General features: G+C 49.0%; 1 protein-coding gene across 2 annotated transcripts in view; it reads right to left on the reverse strand.

Annotated features, from left to right (window-relative positions):
- The window catches only part of LOC135532782 (3',5'-cyclic-AMP phosphodiesterase 4D-like), a 406,841-nt gene that overhangs the window by 22,507 nt on the left and 369,093 nt on the right, over positions 1 to 15,241 (reverse strand). For both annotated transcript variants that reach the window (XM_064960248.1, XM_064960309.1), the window contains one exon: positions 2,118 to 2,309. In XM_064960248.1, coding sequence (XP_064816320.1) covers positions 2,118 to 2,309 — 192 coding nt within the window. The remainder of the gene's footprint in view (positions 1 to 2,117; positions 2,310 to 15,241) is intronic.

Raw genomic sequence — 15,241 nt, forward strand, 5'->3', positions numbered from 1 at the left:
TCCAGAGTAACAGTTGGCCCTCAGAGTAACAGTTGGCCTCCAGAGTAACAGTTGGCCTCCAGAGTAAACAGAGTAACAGTTGGCCTCCAGAGTAACAGTTGGCCTCCAGAGTAACAGTTGGCCCCCAGAGTAACAGTTGGCCCCCAGAGTAACAGTTGGCCCCCAGAGTAACAGGTGGCCCCCAGAGTAACAGGTGGCCCCCAGAGTAACAGGTGGCCCCCAGAGTAACAGGTGGCCCCCAGAGTAACAGTTGGCCCCCAGAGTAACAGGTGGCCCCCAGAGTAACAGGTGGCCCCCAGAGTAACAGGTGGCCCCCAGAGTAACAGTTGGCCTCCAGAGTAACAGTTGGCCCCCAGCGTAACAGTTGGCCCCCAGAGTAACAGTTGGCCCCCAGAGTAACAGTTGGCCCCCAGCGTAACAGTTGGCCCCCAGAGTAACAGTTGGCCCCCAGAGTAACAGTTGGCCTCCAGAGTAACAGTTGGCCCCCAGAGTAACAGTTGGCCTCCAGAGTAACAGTTGGCCCACAGAGTAACAGTTGGCCTCCAGAGTAACAGTTGGCCCCCAGAGTAACAGTTGGCCTCCAGAGTAACAATTGGCCTCCAGAGTAACTACTATGGTTGATCCTGTAAAACAACACACTTCACTGCACCTATCCGGTGTACTGTATGTGACAAGAAAAAAAAAAGAAAGAAAGAAAAAAATAGTAGCCTTGTGGTTAAGAGTGTTGGGCCACGAACCGAAAGGTTGCTGGTTTGAATCCTTGCGCTAACTAGGTGAAAAATATGTTGATGTGCCCTTGAGCAAGGCACTTAACCCTAATTGCTCCTGTAAGTCGGTCTGGATGTGTCAACTGGGAAAAGTAAAGGGACTCAGTATGAACATCATGTAACATAGAGCCTGGCGAGGAGCTGGCTTGTGATCAATACCATTTAGAGAGGCAGGGTGATTTTAGTGTGGTATTCTGATAGGTGGGTTAGGCTAAGGCAGGGTCATTCAGCCACAATCATAGGGTGCGTCCAGAATGGCAGCCTATTCCCCACACACTGCACTACATTTGACAAGAGCCCTATGTGGGTAAACAATAGTAGTGCACTACATGGTGAATAGGGTACCATTTGGGACTCATACCTAGTGAGTGGGGCAGTAGGGTAGCCTAGTGGTTAGAGCGTTGGACTAGTAACCGGAAGGTTGCAAGTTCAAACCCCCAAGCTGACAAGGTACAAATCTGTCGTTCTGCCCCTGAACAGGCAGTTAACCCACTGTTCCCAGGCCGTCATTGAAAATAAGAATTTGTTCTTAACTGACTTGCCTAGTTAAATAAAGGTAAAAAAATAAAATAAATAAAAATAAAACAGGGAGAGACAGGAGGGATATGGTTACTGCCTTACTACAAACTGAATGGAGATACAGTCAATACATCATTTCCTGTTTGAGCGTAACTGGATAGTCATCTTGGTAAGGGGTTGATGGTTACACAGCTCTATACTAATATACTTCAATGGTAACTAGTCTCTGTGTTCACTGTTCAAGTTACATGTGTGTCCGTTACTAAAGCTAGAAGAGAGGCAGAAATGAAACTGAAGCACATTGGAAACCTTAGATGTGTGTGTATTGATTTGGTCACCTTGGGGATAATGAGTAAGTTGGTGACCCAAAGGCAATCTATAGTTATTGTAGTAAGTGAAGCAATTTAGGACAATACATACCTAAAAATAGAGCCTTCTAATGTGATCACCAAACTAAGTGAAGAATGCAAGGCCTTTACATTCTCAAGGTTCACACTCAGGGTACTACAGCCAGCTGTCCTACAAGTGTACTACAGCCAGCTGTCCTACTGCTGAGGGAAACAGGCTTACAATAGAGACGTGACACCTCAAACAAACAGTGGCATGGGGAGGGACAACAAGCACACTGACAGACAGCTATCAAGTTAAATAACCCCTATGAAAACACTCCATCTCTTCAGTGAGATAAATAGTAATGCATGTGTAGAAAGATAATGTGTGTATGTGGATGAGGGGCGGCAACAGGTGAGCTATGATCGACTGAAATAGAACAAGAGAGAGAGTGTGAGACTGAGCGTGAACAGAGAGGCAGCTGGAGAAAGAAACACTCACATGTCGCTGGCGATGGAGGAGTTTCTGGACATGGACTTGGGTGACAGGTCATAGTCCGAGTCGGAGCGGTACAGGAAGGACTCTCTCCGCTGACTGTGGACAAAGTTGCCCTGCAGTATGAGCCCAGACCCCGGGCTGGCCATGGGGTCCAGCGGGCTGCGCCCCGACGATGTGCCGTTGTCCACATCGAAACTGTCACACAACAACCAGAGAGAGAGAAGAAACATTAGACATAATCATTAACCAGTGTGGCTGTTTGAAACATTGGATGTCTGATTGACTTTTTGTTCATTTCTACTTTAAAGAACACTGGGCAGGTTATTTAGGATTCTAAACATTCTCTCAAATATCCAAAAGCCTTTATGTGGCAACTGTATCTCAGGCCAGTACTGCAGCTGTATTGGTGAGTAACACAGCTCTGATAAAGACATTGACTCATTGGGTCACCGCCACCACCTGGGACAATGACGTAATCCCACTGTGATGTCACCGCTCCTTAGCGTCCCCCCAGATGATCTTCACTCCAGGGTTTACACCTGTCACCCAGGGTTACCTGACCTGTTACCTGGGTAACTAAACCTAATCCTCCAGTTAAAGTGATCCCCCTCCGTGTAGCACCAGACACATCATCATCAACGGAATCACCACTGTCAGCTATGTGGTGAGAAAAGCTGAGGTGATAACGTGTGTGCTTCCGTGCATGCGTGCTTGTGTGTGTGGTGAAGGGAACAGTGTGAGCTGAGTGGACTGGGTCAGCTGATTCTGTGCTCATCACTGTGTATATTGATGACATGTTGTTGTGGCTATGGATGGGTACAGCACATTATGCACTCTGTCTGCCCTGAACAGCATATTCCCTCTATCACCCGGATGAAGAGCGTCTCCCTGGAACTTTAGAATGAAATCCAATGGCAGATTCTGGCCTTTGATTGAACATTCCTATTGATTGAAATACATTACATAAAAAATTGCCACTGATTCAATCTGTGTCTAACTGTAGGATTCCCTAATAGAACCATGTGGTTGCACAAATATTTAACATGACATGAGATTCAGCAAACTTATTAAAATGCCACTAACGAAAAAGGACTGCAATCAAGTCACATATTCATATATAGCACTGACGGCGATTCCACTGTGGTGTATCATTTAAGTCTTTTCTCCCATCTTCCTGCTCCTTTCATAATACCAGGGTCATTCAGACACACAGACATTCACAATTGCAAAGTGTAGTAGAGTGGAGGCTGTTGAGGGGAGAACAGTTTATAATAATATCTGGAGCTGTGTAAATGGACTGGGGTCAAATACATGGTAACCATGTGCTTGATGTATTAGATACCATTCCACTCATTCCTCTCCAGCCATTACCACGAGCCCGTCCCCCCAAATGAAGGTGCCCCCAACCTTCTGTGTATCAAGGCCTGCTGCCTACACTATGTTCCCCCTGGGTAGGGTTGCACAGAGAGGGTATATCACTGAAAACTTTTGAAGTTTCCCAGTAAACTACCTGCATTTTGGTAACTTTCAAGGAATAAATCAAATGTTATCAGGTGACTTGTTCTAGTGGCCTTTTTGGGTACTTCAGATTATCACAGGTTTCTGTAATTATCTCTGGCCCTCTGTGTGGACATGTCAAATATATATTTTTAATTTAATAAAGTGCTAATAATGGCAGAGCTGTAAAATGATCCCAAATATAAACCATCAACTTAATGATGGGGGGGCAAAATTCAAGTTTCAGTTTCAAGTTTTAACGTCACGTGCACAAATAGAGTGAAATGCCTTTCTTGCTCTAAACTCAACAATGCAGTAAACAGTACCATTGCATGAACGTAGTCTGTGTGGTGAAACGTCAGCAGTACGTCCAACAGCCGGATCAGCTAACTTTCCCACTCTAGCTAGCTAGCCGACACTATGTTTACAGAGTCACGTTTAACAATAAAAATCATTGTTTTCTAGTCTATTTTTGTATTCATCATTATTATTACTATTTAATTTTCATACAAATACAAACATTACTACATCAGCCCTACCCAGACCCACTACTCCCCCACTCTTATCTCCGGCGCCCGCATCACTTTCTGTCACATGTTCTCAAACTGTACTATTTTGTTTCTCTCCGTCGCCCACACTCTTTCAATTTTTAGATAATAAAGCATTTTCCATTGCGTGAATGATGGAGGATTGGCTGATTTACAGTTTTTGAGTATAAGCTTTTTTTGAAAGGTAATTGATGAGTATTGTCCAACCCATCGGGTATCTCACAACACCCTCATATGACATGTCTTGAAATATACAGACAGACAAATTGAAAGTAAATTTACATTGCAATACCTCTGACATCCATAACTTTGGATTTTATAACATTCCCAGAAGGCATAAATTATTGGGCCATTAGTAGTTTTACACTTCAGACATGACTCTGCCGTTGAGCTATAGAATGTTCAAATCTTGTATAATAAATTTGATACGTTAATAGGATTAAGCATTTCGTTGACTGTAATCTAATGTAATAATAATTTATGTTGCATGTACATACGTTTTTATGCATGCTTATGGTGTTATAGAGGTTTGCTTTTTGCATGTTGATAATGTTGGTTTATTTTGTTGTTATGAAGGCACTAGCTGCTTTGACTAAAGGGACAAGTGGTGTATTCGGCAGGGTACTCTGCGATATTCCAGTTGGTGTCTGCAAAGCGCTTTGGAGGCAGAGAGACAGGGCCTAGGAAGCAAAGGATAGAGAGGCAGATACTGTAGGCCTTAGAGCAGGGGTGTCAAACTCCTTCCATGGAGGACAGAGTGTTTTTGGTTTCTCCTTTCAATTTGTATCCAATTAAGACCTAGACAACGAGGTGAGAGGAGTTCCAATCTAGTTAGTGACCCTAATTGATCAGAGAGGCTGAGAGACAGGGCCTGGGAGGCAGAGGGGATGAGGGGCCCGGGAGGCAGAGCCTGAGAGGCAGGACCTGGGAGACAGAGGAGGACCTGGGAGACAGAGAGAGGCACCTGGGAGACCTGGGAGACAGAGAGGCTGAGAGAGCTGAAAGGCAGGGCCTGGGAGACAGAGAGGCTGAGAGAGGCTACGAGACAGAGAGACAGAGAGGCAGGGCCTGGGAGACAGAGAGGCTGAAAGGAGGGCCTGGGAGACAGAGAGACAGAGAGAGAGGCAAGGTTAGCAGGAGGAGAGGCGGGGCCTGGGAGAGGCTGAGAGGGACCTGAGGCTGAAAGGCAGGGCCTGGGAGGAGAGGCTGAGAGAGAGACTGAGAGGCAGGGCCTGGGAGGAGACAGCAGGGCCTGGGAGACAGAGAGACCTGGGAGAACTGAGAGGCTGAGAGGCGGGGCCTGGGAGACAGAGGCTGAGAGGCAGGACCTGGGAGACAGAGAGGCTGAGAGGCAGGCCTGGCTGAGGCAGGGCCTGGGAGACAGAGAGAGAGGCTGAAGAGGCAGGGGACCTGGGAGACAGAGAGGCTGAAAGGCAGGGCCTGGGAGACAGAGAGGCTGAGAGGCAGGGCCTAGGGAGACAGAGAGGCTGAGAGGCAGACCAGAGAGGCTGAGGCTGAAAGGGCCAGGGCCTGAGAGGCAGGACCTAGGAGACAGAGAGGCTGAAAGGCAGGACCTGGGAGACAGAGAGGCTGAAAGGCAGGGCCTGGGAGACAGAGAGGCTGAGAGGCAGGGCCTACGAGACAGAGAGACAGAGAGGCAGGGCCTGGGAGACAGAGAGGCTGAAAGGCAGGGCCTGGGAGACAGAGAGACAGAGAGACAGAGAGGCAAGGTTAGGGAAGCAGAACCTAAGAGGCTGAGAGGCGGGGCCTGGGAGACAGAGAGGCTGAGAGGCAGGCCTGGGAGACAGAGAGGCTGAGAGGCAGGACCTGGGAGACAGAGAGGCTGAAAGGCAGGGCCTGGGAGACAGAGAGGCTGAGAGGCAGGGCCTGGGAGACAGAGAGACAGAGAGGCAGGGCCTGGGAGACAGAGAGGCTGAAAGGCAGGGCCTGGGAGACAGAGAGACAGAGAGGCAAGGTTAGGGAGGCAGAACCTGAGAGGCTGAGAGGCGGGGCCTGGGAGACAGAGAGGCTGAGAGGCAGGACCTGGGAGACAGAGAGGCTGAAAGGCAGGGCCTGGGAGACAGAGAGGCTGAGAGGCAGGGCCTGGGAGACAGAGAGGCAGGCTGGGAGACAGAGAGGCAGGCCTGGGAGACAGAGAGGCTGAGGCAGGACCTGGGAGACAGAGAGGCAGAGAGGGGCCTGGGAGACAGAGAGGCTGAAAGAGGCCTGAAGAGGCAGGGCCTGGGAGACAGAGAGGCTGAGAGGCAGGACCTGGGAGACAGAGAGGCTGAAAGGCAGGGCCTGGGAGACAGAGAGGCTGAAAGGCAGGGCCTGGGAGACAGAGAGGCTGAGAGGCAGGGCCTACGAGACAGAGAGACAGAGAGAGAGGCAGGGCCTGGGAGACAGAGAGGCTGAGAGGCAGGACCTGGGAGACAGAGCAGAGAGGCAGGGCCTGGGAGACAGAGAGAAGAGGCAGGACCTGGGAGACAGAGAGGCAGGAGGCTGAGAAAGGCAGGGCCTGGGAGACAGAGAGACAGGCAGGCCTGGGAGACAGAGAGGGCCTGGGAGACAGAGAGGCTGAGAGGCAGGGCCTGGGAGACAGAGAGGCTGAGAGGCAGGGCCTGGGAGACAGAGAGGCTGAAAGGCAGGGCCTGGGAGACAGAGAGGCTGAGAGGCAGGACCTGGGAGACAGAGAGGCTGAGAGGCGGGGCCTGGGAGACAGAGAGGCTGAGAGGCAGGACCTGGGAGACAGAGAGGCTGAAAGGCAGGGCCTGGGAGACAGAGAGGCTGAGAGGCAGGACCTGGGAGACAGAGAGGCTGAAAGGCAGGGCCTGGGAGACAGAGAGACTGAGAGGCAGACAGACAGAGACAGCAGGGCCTGGGAGACAAGGCTTGGGAGACAGAGAGACAGAGAGGGAGGCAGAACCTGAGAGACGGGGCCTGGGAGAGAGAGAGGCAGGCAGGTTGAAGGCAGGGCCTGGGAGGCAGGGCCTGGGAGACAGAGAGGCTGAGAGGAGGGCCTGAGAGGCAGGGCCTGGGAGACAGAGAGGCTGAGACAGGAGAGACAGAGAGGCAGGGCCTGGGAGACAGAGGCAAGGTTTGGGGGAGGCAGAACCTGAGAGACAGAGAGGCAAGGTTGAGAGGCAGGGCCTGGGAGGGAGGCAGAACCTGAGAGAGGCCTGGGAGACAGAGAGGCTGAAGGCAGGGCCTGGGAGGCAGAGGGCCTGAGAGACAGAGAGGCAAGGCCTGGGAGGCAGAACCTGAGAGGCTGACCTGGGAGGAAAGGCAGGGCCTGGGAGACAGAGAGGCTGAGAGCAGGCCTGGGCCTGGGAGACAGAGAGGCAGAGCCTGAGAGACAGAGAGGCAAGGTTTGGGAGGCAGAACCTGAGAGGCTGAAAGGCAGGGCCTGGGAGGCAGAGCCTGAGAGGCAGAGCGGCTGAGAGGCATAGCTAGGGCTGTTGTGGTGACCATATTACTGCCACACCGGCAGTCACTAGTTACGAAGGCAGTCAAATTCCATGTGACCGTTTAGTCGTGGAAATTAAGCTTCTCCAATCTCTGATGCTGCTGATGGTCATTAATAGCCTACCAAACTTGCTAACTGCCTGGTACTCAGCACACTATTGTCCCTCTAATCACTCTGACATCAATGCAAATATTACAGATAGAAGGAGCTAAGTTATCAGTATCTTTGTTAATATGGATTGTTCTAAAAAAAGAAAAGTTGACTCTGAAAACCATATATTCATTCAAAGATGAGTGGACAGAACAGTATTTATTAATTCTCCCCCAACTAGCACAAAACCAATGTGTACCTGAACAGGGCCTCCTGGGTGCCACAGTGGTCTAGGGCTCTACATCACAGTGCTAGCTGTGCAACCAGAGACTCTGGGTTTGAGTCCTGGCTCTGTCGCAGCCGGCCGCGACCGAGAGGTCCATGGGGCGACGCACAATTGGCCCAGCGGGTTAGGGAGGGCTTGGCCGGTAGGGATATCCTTGTCTCATCAAGCACTAGCTCCTGTGGCGGGATGGGCGCAGTGCGGGATGGGCGCAGTGCACGCTAACCAGGTCGCCAGGTGCAGAGTGTTCCTCCGACACCCGGTGCGGCTGGCCTCTGGGTTGGATGCACGCTGTGTTGGGTTGTGTTTCGGAGGAGGCATGGCTTACGCATGGCTTTCGACCTTCCTCTCTCCAGAGCACGTACGGGAGTTGTAGCGATGAGACTAGATAGTAACTACTAACAATTGGATACAACGAAATTGGGGAGAAAAGGGGGCAACATTTTATTTTTAGAAAAAAATAAAGAAGTATCCCCTGAACACAGAGGTGAGAACAAACAAGATTAACCAACTCAAATCCCAATGTGATAGTTCCACCAAAGTCCTTGTCAATTCACTGACACCCCAACCACGTGCAATGGAGTGTCCAATGAGGATAGCTTGGGTTGGGAAATCACCCAAAAACCTTTTCAGATGCTGAGGTGGTAAAAGAATGTATGTGTGAAGTTGCTGACACCTTGCTTGAAGGTGAACTAAAAGATGAGCTCATGGAAAAGATCAAACAGATCCCACTGTCAGGTTCCACGGCAATGAGGAGAACTAAAATATTAGCTGAAGATTTAACTTCACAACTTGATGAGGCCCTTCAGAATGCACCGTGCATTTCATTAGTTGTGGATGAATCAACAGAAAACACGGATAACGCCCAGCTTCTGGTGGTTGTCTGATTTTATAACAAAACAAAGAAAGGATTCAGTGAGAAGCTGTTAGTTTTAACAAATCTAGAAGCACACACATGGGGAGAGGATATCCATGAGGTCATCAAAGGAATGCTGACAGACAGGGGATAGATCTGAAGTCAGAGGTCTCCATCACCACAGATGGAGCTCCAGCCATGACAGGAAGAGGGAGGGGACTGGTTGCAATTTTTTAAAAGAGGACCACCCTGACCTGCCATCATATCTCTGCATCATCCATCAATCTGTCCTGTGTGCCAGTTTGGGGAAATAGTATTCTGAGGTCATAACAATGATGATGAAACTGATCAACGTTTTGAGAGCAACATCATCCCTACAACACCGCCTGCTACGAGGCATTCTGATAGAGGTCAATGCCAGTTTTGATGACTTACTACAGCACAACACCGTCAGATGGCTCAGCAAAGGCAGGGTTTGGGAAAGCTTTTGGGCAATTCAGGAGGAAATCAAAGCTTTCTGATCACAGCAAACGGGTGAAAAGGCAACTTGGTTTTCTGAGTTTTTGGAAGATGAGGAGAAGATGGAAACAATTGCATTTTTGACAGACATTACATCACACCTTAATCAACTGAATGTTAAGCTGCAGGGACGGGACAACACAGCGTGTGATATGATAACAGCAGTCCAAGAATGATCTCCAGGGAGAACTTGTCCACTTCCCCAATCTTTTGGTGCAAACGCAGGATGACAAAGATGTTCCCAACCATGTTGATTTCATCAAGGAGCTTATGGATAACTTCAAGGCTCGCTTTTGTTGGAAGAGAACTGTTGCTGATCATCCAGAACCCCTTCTTGGTCACAAATGTGACAAGGTTGTCAGAAGAAGCAAAACTGATCTTCAGATGGGTAGATGTTACATCACAGCAAATGGAGTTGATTAAGCTGCAAGAAAATGTGTCTTTGAAGGAGCAGGCTGGTGATTGTGACCCTGTAACCTTCTGGGAAATGATGGTGCCTGCAGCTGATGTTCCTTTTGGCACCATACATCCTGACCGTGTTTGGCTCTACATACAGCTGTGAATCAGCCTTCTCCACAATGAACTTTATGACAAACAAACACCGCAACAGGCTCACCAATGAATACATGCACCAGTGTCTCCGAGTGGCTCTCACACCACTTGTGCCAAAGTTCAAAGCATTGGCAGGATACTGAAAGTGTAATTTCTCTCATTAATGCAGCGCAAGGCCCACAGTGACTTATACATGAATATTGCATGGCCCACAGTGACTTATACATGAATATTGCATGGCCCACAGTGACTTATACATGAATATTGCATGGCCCACAGTGACTTATACATGAATATTGCATGGCCCACAGTGACTTATACATGAATATTGCATGGCCCACAGTGACTTATACATGAATATAGCATGGCCCACAGTGACTTATACATGAATATTGCATGGCCCGCAGTGACTTATACATGAATATTGCATGGCCCACAGTGACTTATACATGAATATTGCATGGCCCACAGTGTCTTATACATGAATATAGCATGGCCCACAGTGACTTATACATGAATATTGCATGGCCCACAGTGACTTATACATGAATATTGCATGGCCCACAGTGACTTATACATGAATATTGCATGGCCCACAGTGACTTATGCATGAATATAGCATGGCCCACAGTGACTTATACATGAATATTGCATGGCCCACAGTGACTTATACATGAATATTGCATGGCCCACAGTGACTTATACATGAATATTGCATGGCCCACAGTGACTTATACATGAATATTGCATGGCCCACAGTGACTTATACATGAATATTGCATGGCCCACAGTGACTTATACATGAATATTGCATGGCCCACAGTGACTTTTACATGAATATTGCATGGCCCACAGTGACTTATACATGAATATTGCATGGCCCACAGTGACTTATACATGAATATTGCATGGCCCACAGTGACTTTTACATGAATATTGCATGGCCCACAGTGACTTATACATGAATATTGCATGGCCCACAGTGACTTATACATGAATATTGCATGGCCCACAGTGACTTAAAAATGAATATTGCATGGCCCACAGTGACTTATACATGAATATTGCATGGCCCACAGTGACTTATACATGAATATTGCATGGCCCACAGTGACTTATACATGAATATTGCATGGCCCACAGTGACTTATACATGAATATTGCATGGCCCACAGTGACTTATACATGAATATTGCATGGCCCACAGTGACTTATACATGAATGTTGCATGGCCCACGGTGACTCAACATGAATATTGCATGGCCCACAGTGACTCAACATGAATATTGCATGGCCCACAATGACTCAACATGAATATTGCATGGCCCACAGTGACTCAACATAAATATTGCATGGCCTACAGTGACTCAACATGAATATTGCATGGCCCACAGTGACTCAACATAAATATTGCATGGCCTACAGTGACTCAACATGAATATTGCATGACCCACAGTGATATTCTGTGCATTCAGATTAATATTTTGGTTAAACTCTTTTGTTCTCCAGAAAACATACACCCTATTTTATGAAAAATAAAAAATAATAATTCAAGGACCATATACAATGGTTCACAGTGCACTTTTTGCATAGATAATAAGGCAACCACTTCTGATAATAAGGCAACGACTTGCCGCTAAAGTCGGTCCCTCTCAATGTTCGGGCAGCGTTCGGCGGTCAACGGCACCGGCCTTCTAGCCATCGCCGATCCACTTTTCATTTTCCATTTGTTTTGTCTTTGTCTTACACACCTGATTTCAATTCCCCAATTACTTGTTCATTATTTAACCCTCTGTTCCCCCATGTTTGTTTGTGAGTAATTGTTTGTATGTAATACGGTCCGTTATGTGGGCTCGCTTTATTGTATTGTATTTGTCTATTTTTGAGTAATATATGTTTATTTACTCATATCAGCTGTCCTGCGCCTGACTCCTCTACACAAGCTACACACAGACCTCATTACAGAATTACTCACCAAGAATGGAGTCAGCAGGATGAGATGCCCTCCCTATGGTGATAGAGGAGCGCGTCCAGCAGCACGCGACCATATTGCAATGGCGGTGATCCATGGCGGTGATCCATGGCGGTGCCCAGACGTTGCAATATGGTCGCGTGCTGCTGGACGCGTGCTGCTCTATCGCCATAGGGAGGGCGTCTGCACCTGCTGACTCCATTCTTGGTGAGTAATTCTGTAATGAGGTCGTCCAGCGTCTCCACCAGCCCCACTACAGCAGGACCCACTGTCCACCCCTCCTTCACCCAGTCCCAGCGGGACTCGGCTTGTGCTCCTGCCCGGTGGCCCCTGTGGTGTGGGAGCTGGACGCGGACATTGAGCAGGAGTTATGCACAAAGCCCACTCCCCCCCAGTGTCCAGCTGGGCGCCTGTACGTTCCGTCTGCTTTTCACGACCGTTTGATCTATTGGGCCCATACATCACCCTCCTCTGGTCATCCTGGCATCGGTCGGACGGTGCATTGCCTCAGTGGGAAGTACTGGTGGTCCACCTTGGCCAAGGACGTGAAGGTGTATGTTTCCTTCTGCTCTGTGTGCGCCCAGTGCAAGGCTCCCAGGCACCTGCCCAGGCACCTGCCCAGAAGAAAGTTACAACCCCTACCCGTTCCACAACGGCCGTGGTCGCACCTGTCGGTGTACTTCCTGACGGGTCTTCCTCCCTCACTGGACAATAGTATTTAGATACATCAATGCAGCCCTAATAGCTTCCGGCGCCGACAGAGATGGCCGCCTCGCTTCGCGTTCCTAAGAAACTATGCAATTTTTTGTGTTATTTCTTACATTAGTACCCCAGGTCATCTTAGGTTTCATTACATACAGTCGAGAAGAACTACTGTATATAAGATCAGCATCAACTCACCATCAGTACGACCAAGAATATGTTTTTCGCGACGCGGATCCTGTGTTCTGCCTTACAAACAGGACAACGGAATGGATCGCATGCAGCGACCCCAAAAAACGACTCCGGAAAAGAGGGAAACGAAGAGGTCTTCTGGTCAGACTACGGAGACGGGCACATCGTGCCCCACTTCCTAGCATTCTTCTTGCCAATGTCCAGTCTCTTGACAACAAGGTTGATGAAATCCGAGCAAGGGTAGCATTCCAGAGGGACATCAGAGACTGTAACGTTCTGTGCTTCACGGAAACATGGCTCACTGGAGAGACGCTATCCGAAGCGGTGCAGCCAACGGGTTTCTCCACGCATCGCGCCGACAGAAACAAACACCTTTCTGGTAAGAAGAGGGGTGGGGGTGTATGCCTTATGGCTAACGAGGCATGGTGCGATGAAAGAAACATACAGGAACTCAAATCCTTCTGTTTACCTGATTTAGAATTCCTCTTACAATCAAATGTTGACCGTATTATCTACCAAGAGAATTTTCTTCGATTATAATCACAGCCGTATATATCCCCCCCCAACCAGACACATCGATGGCTCTGAACGAACTTTATTTAACTCTTTGCAAACTGGAAACCATTTATCCGGAGGCTGCATTCATTGTTGCTGGGGACTTTAACAAGGCTAATCTGAAAACAAGACTCCCTAAATTTTATCAGCATATCGATTGCGCAACCAGGGGTGGAAAAACCTTGGATCACTGTTACTCTAACTTCCGCGACGCATATAAGGCCCTGCCCCGCCCCCCTTTCGGAAAAGCTGACCACGACTCCATTTTGCTGATACCTGCCTACAGACAAAAACTAAAAAAAGAAGCTCCCACGCTGAGGTCTGTCCATACGCTGGTCCTACCAAGCTGACTCCACACTCCAAGACTGCTTCCATCACGTGGACTGGGACATGTTTCGTATTGCGTCAGGCAACAACATTGACGAATACGCTGATTCGGTGTGCGAGTTCATTAGAACGTGCGTTGAAGATGTCGTTCCCATAGCAACGATTAAAACATTCCCTAACCAGAAACCGTGGATTGATGGCAGCATTCACGTGAAACTGAAAGCGCGAACCACTGCTTTCAATCAGGGCAAGGTGTCTGGTAACATGACTGAATACAAACAGTGCAGCTATTCCCTCCGTAAGGCTATCAAACAAGCTAAGCGTCAGTACAGAGACAAAGTAGAATCTCAATTCAACGGCTCAGACACAAGAGGCATGTGGCAGGGTCTACAGTCAATCACGGACTACAGGAAGAAATCCAGCCCAGTCACGGACCAGGATGTCTTGCTCCCAGGCAGACTTTGAGGACAATACAGTGCCACTGACATGGCCTGCAACGGAAACATGCGGTCTCTCCTTCACTGCAGCCGAGGTGAGTAAAACATTTAAACGTGTTAACCCTCGCAAGGCTGCAGGCCCAGACTTCATCCCCAGCCGCGCCCTCAGAGCATGCGCAGACCAGCTGGCTGGTGTGTTTACGGACATATTCAATCAATCCCTATACCAGTCTGCTGTTCCCACATGCTTCAAGAGGGCCACCATTGTTCCTGTTCCCAAGAAAGCTAAGGTAACTGAGCTAAACGACTACCGCCCCGTAGCACTCACTTCCGTCATCATGAAGTGCTTTGAGAGACTAGTCAAGGACCATATCACCTCCACCCTACCTGACACCCTAGACCCACACCAATTTGCTTACCGCCCAAATAGGTCCACAGACGATGCAATCTCAACCACACTGCACACTGCCCTAACCCATCTGGACAAGAGGAATACCTATGTGAGAATGCTGTTCATCGACTACAGCTCAGCATTCAACACCATAGTACCCTCCAAGCTCGTCATCAAGCTCTAGACCCTGGGTCTCGACCCCGCCCTGTGCAACTGGGTACTGGACTTCCTGACGGCCGCCCCCAGGTGGTGAGGGTAGGTAACAACATCTCCTCCCCGCTGATCCTCAACACTGGGGCCCCACAAGGGTGCGTTCTGAGCCCTCTCCTGTACTCCCTGTTCACCCACGACTGCGTGGCCACGCACGCCTCCAACTCAATCATCAAGTTTGCGGACAACACAACAGTGGTAGACTTGATTACCAACAACGACGAGACGGCCTACAGGGAGGAGGTGAGGGCCCTCTGAGTGTGGTGTCAGGAAAATAACCTCACACTCAACGTCAACAAAACTAAGGAGATGATTGTGGACTTCAGGAAACAGCAGAGGGAACACCCCCCTATCCACATCGATGGAACAGTAGTGGAGAGAGTAGCAAGTTTTAAGTTCCTCGGCATACACATCGCAGACAAACTGAATTGGTCCACTCACAGAGACAGCATCGTGAAGAAGGCGCAGCAGCGCCTCTTCAACCTCAGGAAGCTGAAGAAATTCGGCTTGTCACCAAAAGCACTCACAAA

The sequence above is a fragment of the Oncorhynchus masou genome, chromosome 1 (assembly GCF_036934945.1).
Source record: "Oncorhynchus masou masou isolate Uvic2021 chromosome 1, UVic_Omas_1.1, whole genome shotgun sequence".
In the NCBI taxonomy this organism is placed as follows: Eukaryota; Metazoa; Chordata; class Actinopteri; order Salmoniformes; family Salmonidae; genus Oncorhynchus; species Oncorhynchus masou.